We start from the raw sequence: 12,995 nt of genomic DNA, 5'->3' as shown, positions 1-12,995 counted from the left end.
GTTCGTGTTGTGCGTGCCGTCACGATGCATGTATGTGTTTGTGCAATCACGATGTGTGTATGGATGGATGTATATGTGTGTGTGTGTGTGTGTGTGTGTGTGTGTCCACTGTGAGCTGAGGACAAGTACTACAGTACTGTGTGTCTTGGAGCAGTGTGTTCTAATAACAGAAGCTCCAGCAGAGACAGGAAACACAGTGAATTTACTGCAGAGCTGAGTGGAGGCTAGGGGAGAACAGTTGGGGCCTATCCCTCTATAAATCTCAGCAGTTTTACAGCCATACTCCCTCTCACTTTCTTTCTTTTTCTCTCTCTATTTTATCGGTCTCATCCGTTCCCCTCTGCCAAGTCTCCCATCATTCCCTTTCTCTTCTGTCTCTTTTCTGCTATGCCTACCTCCCTCCCTGTAATGAGAGGACAACGTTTATAGTTGAACTAATAAAGTTCGAGTTAGGTCGATTCAATCCGGACTGCGCGATTGACTTTTAAAGGCAATGTTATTCGCTGCATATGTCGCTGCATATGTCGTCTCAATCGGAAATGGCGCTCAAATGTAAATTGTGCTATAACGCAGATCTTCCGCGGTCCGGATTGAATATAGGCCTAAGACTACAAAAGTTCAACAACAACAAAAATACAATGTTGGGGGATCTCCCGAGTGGTACTGCATCGCAGTGCTAGAGGCATCTCTACAGACCCGGGTTCGATCCCGGACTGTATCACAACCGGCCGTGATCGGGGAGTCGCATAGGGCGGCGCATAATTGGCCCAGCATCGTCCGGGTTAGGGGAGGGTTTGGCCAGGGGGGCTTTACTTAGCTCATTGCACTATAGCGACTCCTTGTGTTGGGATGGGCGCCTGCAGGCTGACCTCGGTCATCAGTCGAACGGTGTTTCCTCCGACACATTGGTGCGGCTGGCTTCCAGGTTAAGCGGACAGGTTGGCGGGTCATGTTTCGGAGGACGCATGACTTGACCATCGCCTCCCGAGCCCGTTGGGGAGTTGCAGCGATGAGACAAGATCAAAATTGAGGAGAAAAAGGGGGTAAAATGAAAATATTAAATACAGTACCAGTCAAAAGTTTGGACACAACTACTCATTCCCAGGTTTTTCTTTATTTGAACTATTTTCTACATTTTAGCATAATAGTGAAGGCATCAAAACTATGAAATAACACATATGGAATCATGTAGTAACCAAAAAAGTGTTAAACACATCAAAATATATTTTATATTTGAGATTCTTAAAAGTAGCCGCCTTGATGACAGCTTTGCAGACTCTTGGCATTCTCTCAACCAGCTTCACCTGGAATGGTTTTCCAACAGTCTTCAAGGAGTTCCCACATATGCTGAGCACTTGTTGGCTGCTTTTCCTTCACTCTGCGGTCCAACTCATCCCAAACCATCTCAATTGTATTGAGGTCGGGTGATTGTGGAGGCCAGGTCATCTAATGCAGCACACAATCACTCTCCTTCTTGGTCAAATAGCCCTTACACAGCCTGGAGGTGTGTTAAGTCATTGTCCTGTAGAAAAACAAATGACAGTCCCACTAAGCGCAAACCAGATGGGATGGTGTATCGCTGCAGAATGCTGTGGTAGCCATGCTGGTTAAGTGTGCCTTGAATTCTAAATAAATCACTGACAGTGTCACCAGCAAAGCACCCCCACACCATCACACCTCCTTCTCCATGCTTCACGGTGGGAACCACAAATGTGGAGATCATCCGTTCACCTACTCTGTCTCACAAAGACATGGCGGTTGGAACCAAAAAAGCTCAAATTTGGACACATCAAACCATAAGGACAGATATCCACCGGTCTAATGTCCTTCGCGCGTGTTTCTTGGCCCAAGCAAGTCTCTTCTTATTGATGTCCTTTAGTATTGGTTTCTTTGCAGAAATTCAATCATGAAGGTATGATTCACACAGTCTCCTCTGAACAGTTGATGTTGAGATGTGTCTGTTACTTGAACTCAATTTTTGCAATTTCTGAGGCTGGTAATGATGGACTATCGTTTCTCTTTGCTTATTTAAGATGTTCTTGCCACAATATGGACTTGGTATTTTACCAAATAGGGCTATCTTCTGAATACCACCCCTACCTTGTCACAACACAACTGATTGGCTAAAACGCATTAAAAAGGAAAGAAATTCCACAAATTAACAAGGAACACCTGTTCATTGAAATGCATTCCAGGTGACTACCTCATGAAGCTGGTTGAGAGAATGCCAAGCAAAGCTGTCATCAAGGAAAATGGTGACTACTTTGAAGAATCTCAAATATAAAATATATTTTTTGGTTACTACATGATTCCTTATGTGTTATTTCATAGTATTCAGACCCCTTCCCTTTTTCCACATTTTGTTATAGCCTTATTTTAAATTGATAAAAAACAAACATTTGCTCATCAATCTATACACAATACCCCATAATGACAAAGCAAAAACAGGTTTTTATACATTTTGGCAAATTTATAACAAATAAAAAACAGAACTACCTTATTTACATAAGTATTCTGACCCTTTGCTATGAGATTTGAAATTGAGCTCAGGTGCATCCTGTTTCCATTGATCATCCTTGAGAAGTTTCTACAACTTAATTGGAGTCCACCTGTGGTAAATTCAATCAATTGGACATGATTTTGAAAAGGCACAGACCTGTCTATATTAGAGGTCGACCGATTATGATTTTTCAACGCCGATACCGATTATTGGAGGACCCAAAAAAACGATACCGATTAATCGGCCGATTTTTATATAAATATATATATATTTGTAAATGACAATTACACCAATACTGAATGAACAATGAACACTTATTTTAACTTAATATAATACATAAATAAAATCTATTTAGTCTCAAATAAATAATGAAACATGCTCAATTTGGTTTAAATAATGCAAAACACAGTGTTGGAGAAGAAAGTAAAAGTGCAATATGTGCCATGTAAGAAAGATAACGTTTAAGTTCCTTGCTCAGAACATGAGAACATATGAAAGCTGGTGGTTCAATATTCCCAGTTCTTCAATATTCCCAGTTAACTTCTCTGGGATATAGGGGGTGCTGTTTCGACTTAGGGAAAATTGGTCTCCAAATTAAACTGCCTAGTACTCAATTCTTGCTCATACAATATGCATATTATTGTTATTATTGGATAGAAAACACTCTCTAGTTTCTATAACCGTTGGAATTTTGTCTCTGAGTGAAACAGAACTCATTCTACAGCACTTTTCCTGCCAGGGAGTGAGATTTCAGAAATCTTGGCCCCTGCTCCCAGGTCAGTTCATAAGTCCCTGTGAATGCTATGATGCTACAAACACTGCCTACGCCTTCCTCTAGATGTCAGTAAGCGGGGAGATCTTGAATGGAGTGGATTGCGCAATCCGGGCTCTATAAATAGACCCTGGAGCGGAAAGAACGCGCTTTTCAACAGTGCGCTCGACGCAGAGTGGTCGTCGGACTGGCCTCCTTCCAAGCTTTGGTTTAGCCACTTATATATCGCCGGTCATGTTTTTATTCGTTATAGGTGTTAAAGACATCATAAGGTAGTTAATTTAAACCGTTTTATAGCAATTTATATCCGTTTAGTGCGATTTTGAGGCATTTCTTTGTGATGCACTTGGAAGCGCTGGGCATGTTTCCAGTACCGGTCGAACGTTAGTGGCCATTTCGACAGGACAAGAGGACATCTTTCGACCAAAAGACGATTAGACCGGAGAAAGGATACATTGCCCAAGATTCTGATTGAAGATCAGCTCATAGTAAGAACAATTTTTGATGATAAATCGTTATTCTGTTAAAATGTCAAACGCATAAGCCGCAGTTTTGTTTTGTGTAGCTTCGCTTGGCGAACCCTGTATTGCACAGTAAGGATAATTTTAGAAATGTAATTCAGCGATTGCATTAAGAACTAATTTGTCTTTCGATTGCTGTCCACCCTATATTTTTTAGTAAAGTTTATGATTAGTTATTCATTACGCTAGATCACTGTCCAAAATGGCGCCCGACATTTTCAGCCCAGGTTGGCTACTATTCTCATTGTATAACCACGTTTTTTTGTGGCTAAATATGCACATTTTCGAACAAACTCTATCTGTATGTTGTAATATGATGTTACAGGAGTGTCATCGGAAGAATTCTGAGAAGGTTAGTGAAAAAATTAATATATTTTGGCGATGATAACGATATCGCTCTCTTTGGCTTGAATCAATGCTCGGGTAACGTTTGCATATGTGGTATGCTAATATAACGATTTATTGTGTTTTCGCTGTAAAACACTTAGAACATCTGAAATATTGTCTGAATTCACAAGATCTGTGTCTTTCCATTGCTGTGAGCTGTGTATTTTTAAGAAATGTTTTATGATTAGTAATTAGGTAATACACGTTGCTCTCTGTATTTATTCTAGTCGAGTTGTGATGGTGGGTGCAATTGTAAACTATGATTTCTACCTGAAATATGCACATTTTTCTAACAAAACCTATCCTATACAATAAATATGTTATCAGACTGTCATCTGATGAGGTTTTTTCTTGGTTAGTGGCTATCAATATCTTTATTTGGCCGAATTGGTGATAGCTACTGGTGGAGAAAAAAAAAGGTGGACAAAGAAAAATGGTGTCTTTTGCTAACGTGGTTAGCTAATAGATTTACATATTTTGTCTTCCCTGTAAAACATTTTAAAAATCTGAAATGGTGGCTTTATTCACAAGATCTGTATCTTTCATTTGGTGTCTTGGACTTGTGATTTAATGATATTTAGATGCTACTATTTAATTGTGACGCGATGCTAATCAGTGAGGGGGGGGTTGGGGGTGCTTGTCAGTTGGGACGCTAGCGTCCCAACTATCCCAGAGAAGTTAAGAAGTTTTAGGTTGTAGTTATTATAGGAATTATGACGCGTCAACTATTTCTCTCTATACCATTTGTATTTTATATACCTTTGACTATTGGATGTTCTAATAGGCACTTTAGTATTGCCAGGCTAATCTCAGGAGTTGATAGGCTTGAAGTCATAAACAGAGTGCTGCAGTGCGGCTTTGTTGGGTTGTGCCTCGGAGGACGCATGGCTTTCGACCTTCGTCTCTCCCGAGCCAGTACGGGAGTTGTAGCGATGAGACAAGATAATAATTACTAGCGATTGGATACCACGAAAATTGGGGAGAAAAGGGGAGAAAAAAAACAACAACAAAAAAGTAAATAAAAAATACAGAGTGCTGGCAAACGCAGTATAGTTTGAATGAATGCTTATGAGCCTGCTACCTCTACCACCACTCAGTCAGACTGCTCTATCAAATATCAAATCATTATAATATAATAAACACAGAAATACAAGCCTTTGGTCATTAATGTGGTCAAATCCGGAAACTATCATTTCGAAAACAAAACGTTTATTCTTTCAGTGAAATACGGAACCGTTCCGTATTTTATCGAACGGGTGGCATCCCTAAGTCTAAATATTGCTGATACATTGCACAACCTTCAATGTTATGTCATAAATATGTAAAATTATGGCAAATTAGTATGCAACGAGCCAGGTGGCCCAAACTGTTAAATCCGTGTGCAATCAATGCAAGAGAAGTGACACAATTTCCCTAGTTAATATTACCTGCTAACATAAATTTATTTTAACTAAATATGCAGGTTTAAAAAAATATACTTCTGTGTATTGATTTTAAGAAAGGCATTGATGTTTATGGTTAGGTACATTCGTGCAAAGATTGTTCAGGCTGTGATACAATGATAAATTAACAGGCACCGCATTGATTATACGCAACGCAGGACAAGCTAGTTAACCTAGTAATATCATCAACCATGTGTAGTTAACTAGTGATTATGGGAAGATTAACGGTTTTTGATATGATAAGTTTAATGCTAGTTAGCAACTTACCGTGGCTCCTTGCTGCACTCGCGTAACAGGTGGTCAGCCTGCCACGCAGTTTCCTCGTGGAATGCAATATAATCGGCGTCCAAAAATGCCTATTACTGATTGTTATGAAAATGTGAAATCGGCCCTAATTAATCGGCCATGTGTGGGTGGTTTGCGTGCATATACATCTGCGTGTTTGTGCGGTATGTTCAGACATATGTAATCATTTCTTCTCTTCCTCCACAACCAAGGTCAAAAGGGATGTCCCACTTCTGTTACACCATGTACAACAACGACTTATTTTAAAGTCTGATATGCGTAGCTGTGTCTTTGAAAATCAATGCAATGAATGTAATAAACCTAATGTATCCATCTACATATAGTGTCTGTCCATGCACACAGGCACAGAGGAACGGCTAACACTGAGGACACTCACTCCAGGATGTTGAAGAAGTCGGAGATCTCCTGGTGTATGGCTCGGTGCCAGTAGGAAACCATCACCTCTGGGGGGGGGGAAAAAATAAAAAATGTATTTTAAAAAAGGCAGTGTCCTTATCACATAAACCTGCACCACTTCACTGTGCAACTTGCAAGGACGTGACTAACAGTGCATACCAGTATCGCGATACGCTGAAGTATCATGGCAAGCAAACAAAACATGAAGCGGACCTAAACGTCTTGAGGAAAACAGTCCAAATGGTGGAAACAAACAAACAAACAACCTTATGTCGTCATCCTGAGTCACGGCTGTTTACTTCCCAAGCGTTAGCACAAACTATTTCACACGGCGCATAGTTCAGACTTCTTCCTTTTTTTCTTTCTGCCATGGAATGTTGAGTATCGTAACAACCCTACTGTAGGCTACGGTCCGGTATGGAAGAGGTTAACACCAAGGAATTGGCTAACGGGTACTAGCTACCCGGCTACTGTAGTGTAGGCCTAGCATATGGTCCGATTGATACCAGGCCATTGTACTGTTGCCATGCTCCGGTAGTGAAGGGGTTAACCATAGAATTTCACAAAGAACACATACACACTGCAGTCCAAAAGTATTGGGAAACATTTGGTGTTGTTTTGGCTCTATATTCCAGCACTTTGGATGTGGAATGATACAACGACTGTGACTTTAAAGTGCAGATGATATTTGTGCTTCTGTAACTTCCTCACTCATCAGTATTCACGATTCATTCAGGATTATCCGTAATCGTGGTAGAATCCACATTAATGTAGAAGTGTTTAGAAACATATTCTATTCTTATTTAAAATAAAAGTGACTTCAAAATGACACAACAAATTTTGTACCATTCATTTCTATTGGTCCCAAAATCATTTGAAACACAACCAAAACAAACAGCAAATGCATCCAACCAATTTGTAGACTCACAAGCTTGATGTAGTCATTGCGTGCTAAGAATATGGGGCCAAATACTGTGCCTAACTTTTGACTACTTTAATACATATATAAGTGAATTTGTCCCAATTCTTTTGGTCCCCTAAAATGGGGGGACGATGTACAAAAGGTGGTGTAATTTCTAAACGGTTCACCCAATATGAATGTAAATACCCTCAAATTAAAGTGGACAATCTTCACTTTAACATCGTGGTCATTGTATCATTTCAAATCCAAAGTGCTGGAATACAGAGACAAAACAACAATAAATGTGTCACTGTCCCAATATTTTTGGAGTTTACTGTAGTGAATTATAGGATCTGCATGGAGGTAACACTATGTGTCTCACCCTCAGATATGGTCTTCATGATGTGGAGGAAACACATGAGCAGACTGCGCGTCTCGGCCTGGTCCAGCTTGTCAAAGCGAGATCCAAAGCCTATCAGAGACTGAGGCCGGGCAAACTGACGACAGAGAGAGTGAGGGAAGGAAGGATGAGAGAGAAAAAGCGGGAGTTAGGGAGAGGGGGAGGGGAGGGGAGAGAGAGGTGGGAGGTAGAGTGAGGGGGGGGGGGGGGTTGGCAGAGAGAGAAGGAGAAAGACACACGCATTCTTCTTCATGCAATAGTGATAATATTTTTGTTCTTTCTTTAAGCCAGCACAGTCTGCACAACATTTCCGGATATGACATTCCGCTGAGTGAGTCATCTTTCACACCTTTTCACATCCGTCCATCTTCTCGCTGTTCCTGTCGCTGGGGTTGGACTCTATGCTAATCAGAGAACCCCGCGAGTCGGCATGGTTACCGGTGGAAACAGCCAGGGAGGAGAAGGCTGGGGGCAGGAGAAGCGTTAGAGGTTATGGTGCAGACACAGTTGCAAACACGCACACACACACACACACACACACACACACACACACACACACACACACACACACACACACACACACACACACACACACACTCACACACACACACACACACACACTACCTGTGATGGAGTTGAGCACTTCTTTAGAGAAGGAGGCATCCACCGAGTTACCATGGCGAATGACGTGAGCCACAGGACCTGCCACACCCCCTCCCACACTCAGGTCATCTCTTGAACCCTGGAGAGTAGGAAAGAGTTTACTGGAACACCACTAGGCTAGAGGGATACATTTCAGTGCGACACCACTAGACTAGAGGGATTCATTTCACTGTAGCCTTTTCTCATTTGGGCAAAAGTCCGTGCTCCACCCTCTCTCCTCCGTGTTACCTGGAACCCGATAAGTGGTCGAGGAGATGTCAATTCATTTGTCGACGAACTAAAGACTGTCCTACCCTCCTCGATAGCCACCTTTCATCGAGGATAGTCATGTGTATCCTACCCGAGTCCTTCGCTGAAGAGTTTGAAATCTGCCATACCCCCTCTGAATCAGCTTTGGTTTTGTCAGAGGAGAAAAGCAAGCACACGTTTAAAAACAATATGCTATCCCTTTAGGGCTGACCCCAATTAGGTGACTGGTCGATTGTTTGGTCGATAGACTGCAAGTTGGTCGACCAAGATTTTTTGGGTCGAGCAGTAGCATATATACATACACACAGTTGAAGTCGGAAGTTTACATACACTTAGGTTTGGAGTCATTAAAACTCGTTTTTCAACCACTCCAATTTCTTGTAAACAAACTATAGTTTTGGCAGGTCGGTTAGGACATCTACTTTGTGCATGACACAAGTACATTTTCCAACAATTGTTTACATTAAATAAACTCTGTTTTTCACAATTCCTGACATTTAATCCTAGCAAAAATTCCCTGTTGTAGGTCAGTTAGGATCACCACTTTATTTTAAGAATGTGAAATGTCAGAATAAATAAATGATTTATTTCAGCTTTTATTTCTTTCATCACATTCCCAGTGGGTCAGAAGTTTACATACACTCAATTAGTATTTGGTAGCATTGCCTTTAAATTGTTTAACTTGGGTCAAACGTTTCGGGCATCCTTCCACAAGCTTCCCACAATAAGTTGGGTGAATTTTGGCCCATTCCTCCTGACAGAGCTGGTGTAACTGAGTCAGGTTTTAAAGGCCTCCTTGCTCGCACACGCTTTTTCAGTTCTGCCCTCAAATTGTCTGTAGGATTGAGGTCAGGGCCTTGTGATGGCCACTCCAATACCTTGACTTTGTTGTCTTTAAGCCATTTTGCCACAACTTTGGAAGTATGCTTGGGGTCATTGTCCATTTGAAAGACCCATTTGCGACCAAGATTTAACTTCCTGACTGATGTCTTGAGATGTTGCTACAATATATTCACATAATTTTCCTGCCTCATGATGCCATCTATTTTGTGAAGTGCACCAGTCCCTCCTGCAGCAAAGCACCCCCACAACATGATGCTGCCACCCCCGTGCTTCACGGTTGGGATGGTGTTCTTCGGCTTGCAAGCCTCCCCCTGTTTCCTCCAAACATAACGATGGTCATTATGGCCAAACATCAGACCAGAGGATATTTCTCCAAAAAGTATGATCTTTGTCCCCATGTGCAGTTGCAAACCGTAGTCTGGCTTTTTGATGGCGGTGTTGGAGCAGTGTCTTCTTCCTTGCTGAGCGGCCTTTCAGGTTATGTCGATATAGGACTCGTTTTACTGTGGATATAGATACTTTTGTACCTGTTTCCTCCAGCATCTTCACAAGGTCCTTTGCTGTTGTTCTGCGATTGATTTGCACTTTTTGCACCAAAGTACATTCATCTCAAGGAGACAGAACGCGTCTCCTTCCTGGGCGATATGACGGCTGCGTGGTCCCATGGTGTTTATACTTGCGTACTATTGTTCGTACAGATGAACGTGGTACCTTCAGGCGTTTGGAAATTGCTCCCAAGGATGAACCAGACTTGTGGAGGTCTACAATTGTTTTTCTGAGGTCTTGGCTGATTTCTTTTGATTTTGCCATGATGTCAAGCAAAGAGGCACTGAGTTTGAAGGTAGGCCTTGAAATACATCCACAGGTACACCTCCAATTGACTCAAATTATGTCAATTACCCTATCAGAACCTTCTAAAGCCATGACATCATTTTCTGGAATTTTCCAAGCTGTTTAAAGGCACAGTCAACTTAGCGTATGTAAACTTCTGACCCACTGGAATTGTGATACAGTGAATTATACGTGAAATAATCTGTCTCTAAACAATTGTTGGAAAAATGACTTGTGTCATGCACAAAGTAAATGTCCTAACCGACTTGCCAAAACTATAGTTTGTTAACATGAAATTTGTGGAGTGGTTGACGCAATTGCGGAGCCTCCGGAGCCATGCAGAGGCCAAATCAAGCTCCGTACCTAGTCGCCGTGCGCCTCTCAAATTGTGTAAGGAATAGCTCCGCATTGACTGGTTGACGGTAGGTGGGGGCGGCACGTCCAGTATAAACACAAACTCACTTCCTTGACAACTTCCTTCACAATGGCTCTGCTCTGCTCCGTTAAGCGCAAGAAGTTTGAAAGCCCAGACGTTTGCGGAGGCTGCATTGCAGTAAACGATGCTGTACGACCACTTCAGACCCCTGATTGACCATGCAGAGCCTTTAACACAACTGGTCCAGAGGCATACATTTCACTGTGACATTACTATGCTAGAGGGAAACATTTCACCTTGACACCACTAGGCCAGAGGGAAACATCTCACTGTGACACCACTAGCACAGAGGGAAAAAATTCACTGACACCACTAGGCTAGAGGGAAACATTATACTGTAACACCACTGGGCCAGAGGGAAACATTTCACTTTGACTCCACTGGCCCAGAGGGACACAGTTCACTGCAACACCAGTGAGCAAGATATTGGAGTCTGAGAGTCTAGAGAGAGTCTGCCTGGGTAAAGCTCGATTCCACTACCTGTCAATGATGAATATAAAAACAAAACATTTCCCTTCCAGGTTCTCCCGAGGCACGTCTAATATAAATGGGAACCATAAATGCAGGTTTCCCTTATTAAAGCTTAATTACCGTTTCCTGTGTTTAAAAGTAACATTAGCGGCTGTGCCTGTGTAAACGTTTATCCCTGCCCTTCCTCTCTCTCTCTCTCCCCCTCCCTCCACCGCTCCCTCCCTAGCCTCTGTGAACGGTGCTGTGACTGGACATACATGACCCTAAAGTAGCACTGCGGGCCGCGCCAAACTATGACATCACTACAACAACAGTGGCTTTGTGGCACTTTGCTTGGTCGTGGGCAGGGCTGCAGTCAATCAGGGCTGCAGCGGAGGCTCTTACTTGGTCACTGGAGGTGAAGTAGATGGGGAAGAGGTCTCGGAGGAAGAAGCGAGGCATGTTGTCCAGGATGAGGCCGTACAGAGGCAGGTAGAGGGACGCTATTCTCGCCTGCTTATCCTGGAGAATATGACGAGAGAGGGAGGAGAGAGAGGGGGAGGGGCAGAGGGAGGAAAGAGAGCGGTGGCAGAGAGAGAGAGGAGAGAGAAATAGAGAATGGGAGGAGAGAGAGAGAGAAGTTTGAGGGTGAGGGAGAAAGGCAGGGAAGAGAGAGAGAGAGACAGAGAGAGAGAGAATTTGAGACAGACAGAGAGACAAAGAGAGAGAGAATTTGAGACAGAGAGCGAGAGAGGAGATAGAATGAGACAGACAGAGAGACAAAGAGAGAGAGAAAGACCGATAGTGAGCAACAGACCTACAGAGAGTAACTATCAGGGGTTTTAAACTCTACGTGATTGAGAGAGCGAGAAACAGAGATCTGTCAACAGTTGTACAGTGTTGGGTTTGGCAGGCTCCTAATCTCAGATGGGATCTGGCTGTCTGGGGATGAGTCCAAAATGGCACCCTATTCCCTACATGGTGCACTACTCTTGACCAGAGCCCTATAGGAACTATAGGGAATAGGGCGCCATTTGGGACGCAACCTGGATCCTTCCCAGCACCACTCTCCAAGCCACCTTCTCTCCTCGAGTGCTCAGAGGTCCCAGTGGGAATGGCGCATTACATAGTCTGCTTCCTGTACACAGGACCGCAGGATAGGGTGTGTGTGTGTCAGAGAGCGTGTGTGCCCAGTTTAATGATTTCCTGCTGTTTCAAATCCTCATAGCCATCACTGTAATGTGCCTCTCGCTCCTAACACACACACACACACCACACACTCACACACACACACACACACACACACACACACGCTTTAAGTCAACCCAATATCTGTGAGAAAATCTTGACACCGAAAACACTCCTGGAAGTGTGAAGTGATGACAGGCAAATATCTAAAAATGTATTTTACTGTGAATATGTTTCAGTCAGCTATAGTACATCGTACACTGTCCAATCAAAATATTTCAGTTTCCTGTGTGGAACATCAATATTGGAACAGTCTGGTCCCAGAACTGTTTGCGCTTCAGCCAACTCACCATTTTTTTTATTTCACCTTTATTTAACCAGGTCAACTGTCAACGGTAATCAGAGGAGTTGGCTAAACTAAAACATGTCTGGAACCAGGCTAATATTGCTACAAGACCCTAGCTTACATTCACATCTCTTTCTTACAGACATACACTTTGTAAGTGTAGTCGGACTGCCAGACGGTCCGTCGGACTGCCAGACGGTGAAGCGTGACTCATCACTTCAGAGAACGCGTTGCCACTGCTCCAGAGTCCAATGGAGGTGAGCTTTACACCATTCCAGCCAAGCACTTGGCATTGTGCATGGTGATCTTAGGCTTGAGTGCGGCTGCTCGGCCATGGAAACCCATTTTATGAAACTCCCGACGG

General features: G+C 42.9%; 1 protein-coding gene across 7 annotated transcripts in view; it reads right to left on the bottom strand.

Moving 5' to 3' along the window:
- The window catches only part of dock10 (dedicator of cytokinesis 10), a 173,096-nt gene that overhangs the window by 36,482 nt on the left and 123,619 nt on the right, over positions 1-12,995 (bottom strand). For all 7 annotated transcript variants that reach the window (XM_055896528.1, XM_055896529.1, XM_055896526.1 and 4 more), the window contains 5 exons: positions 11,503-11,619; positions 8,250-8,367; positions 7,975-8,090; positions 7,608-7,722; positions 6,305-6,371 (listed from right to left, as the gene is read on the bottom strand). In XM_055896528.1, the coding sequence (XP_055752503.1) occupies positions 6,305-6,371; positions 7,608-7,722; positions 7,975-8,090; positions 8,250-8,367; positions 11,503-11,619 (533 nt within the window). The remainder of the gene's footprint in view (positions 1-6,304; positions 6,372-7,607; positions 7,723-7,974; positions 8,091-8,249; positions 8,368-11,502; positions 11,620-12,995) is intronic.

Source organism: Salvelinus fontinalis, chromosome 33, assembly GCF_029448725.1.
Source record: "Salvelinus fontinalis isolate EN_2023a chromosome 33, ASM2944872v1, whole genome shotgun sequence".
NCBI lineage: Eukaryota > Metazoa > Chordata > Actinopteri > Salmoniformes > Salmonidae > Salvelinus > Salvelinus fontinalis.
This window is presented reverse-complemented; position numbering and strand designations above follow the sequence as displayed.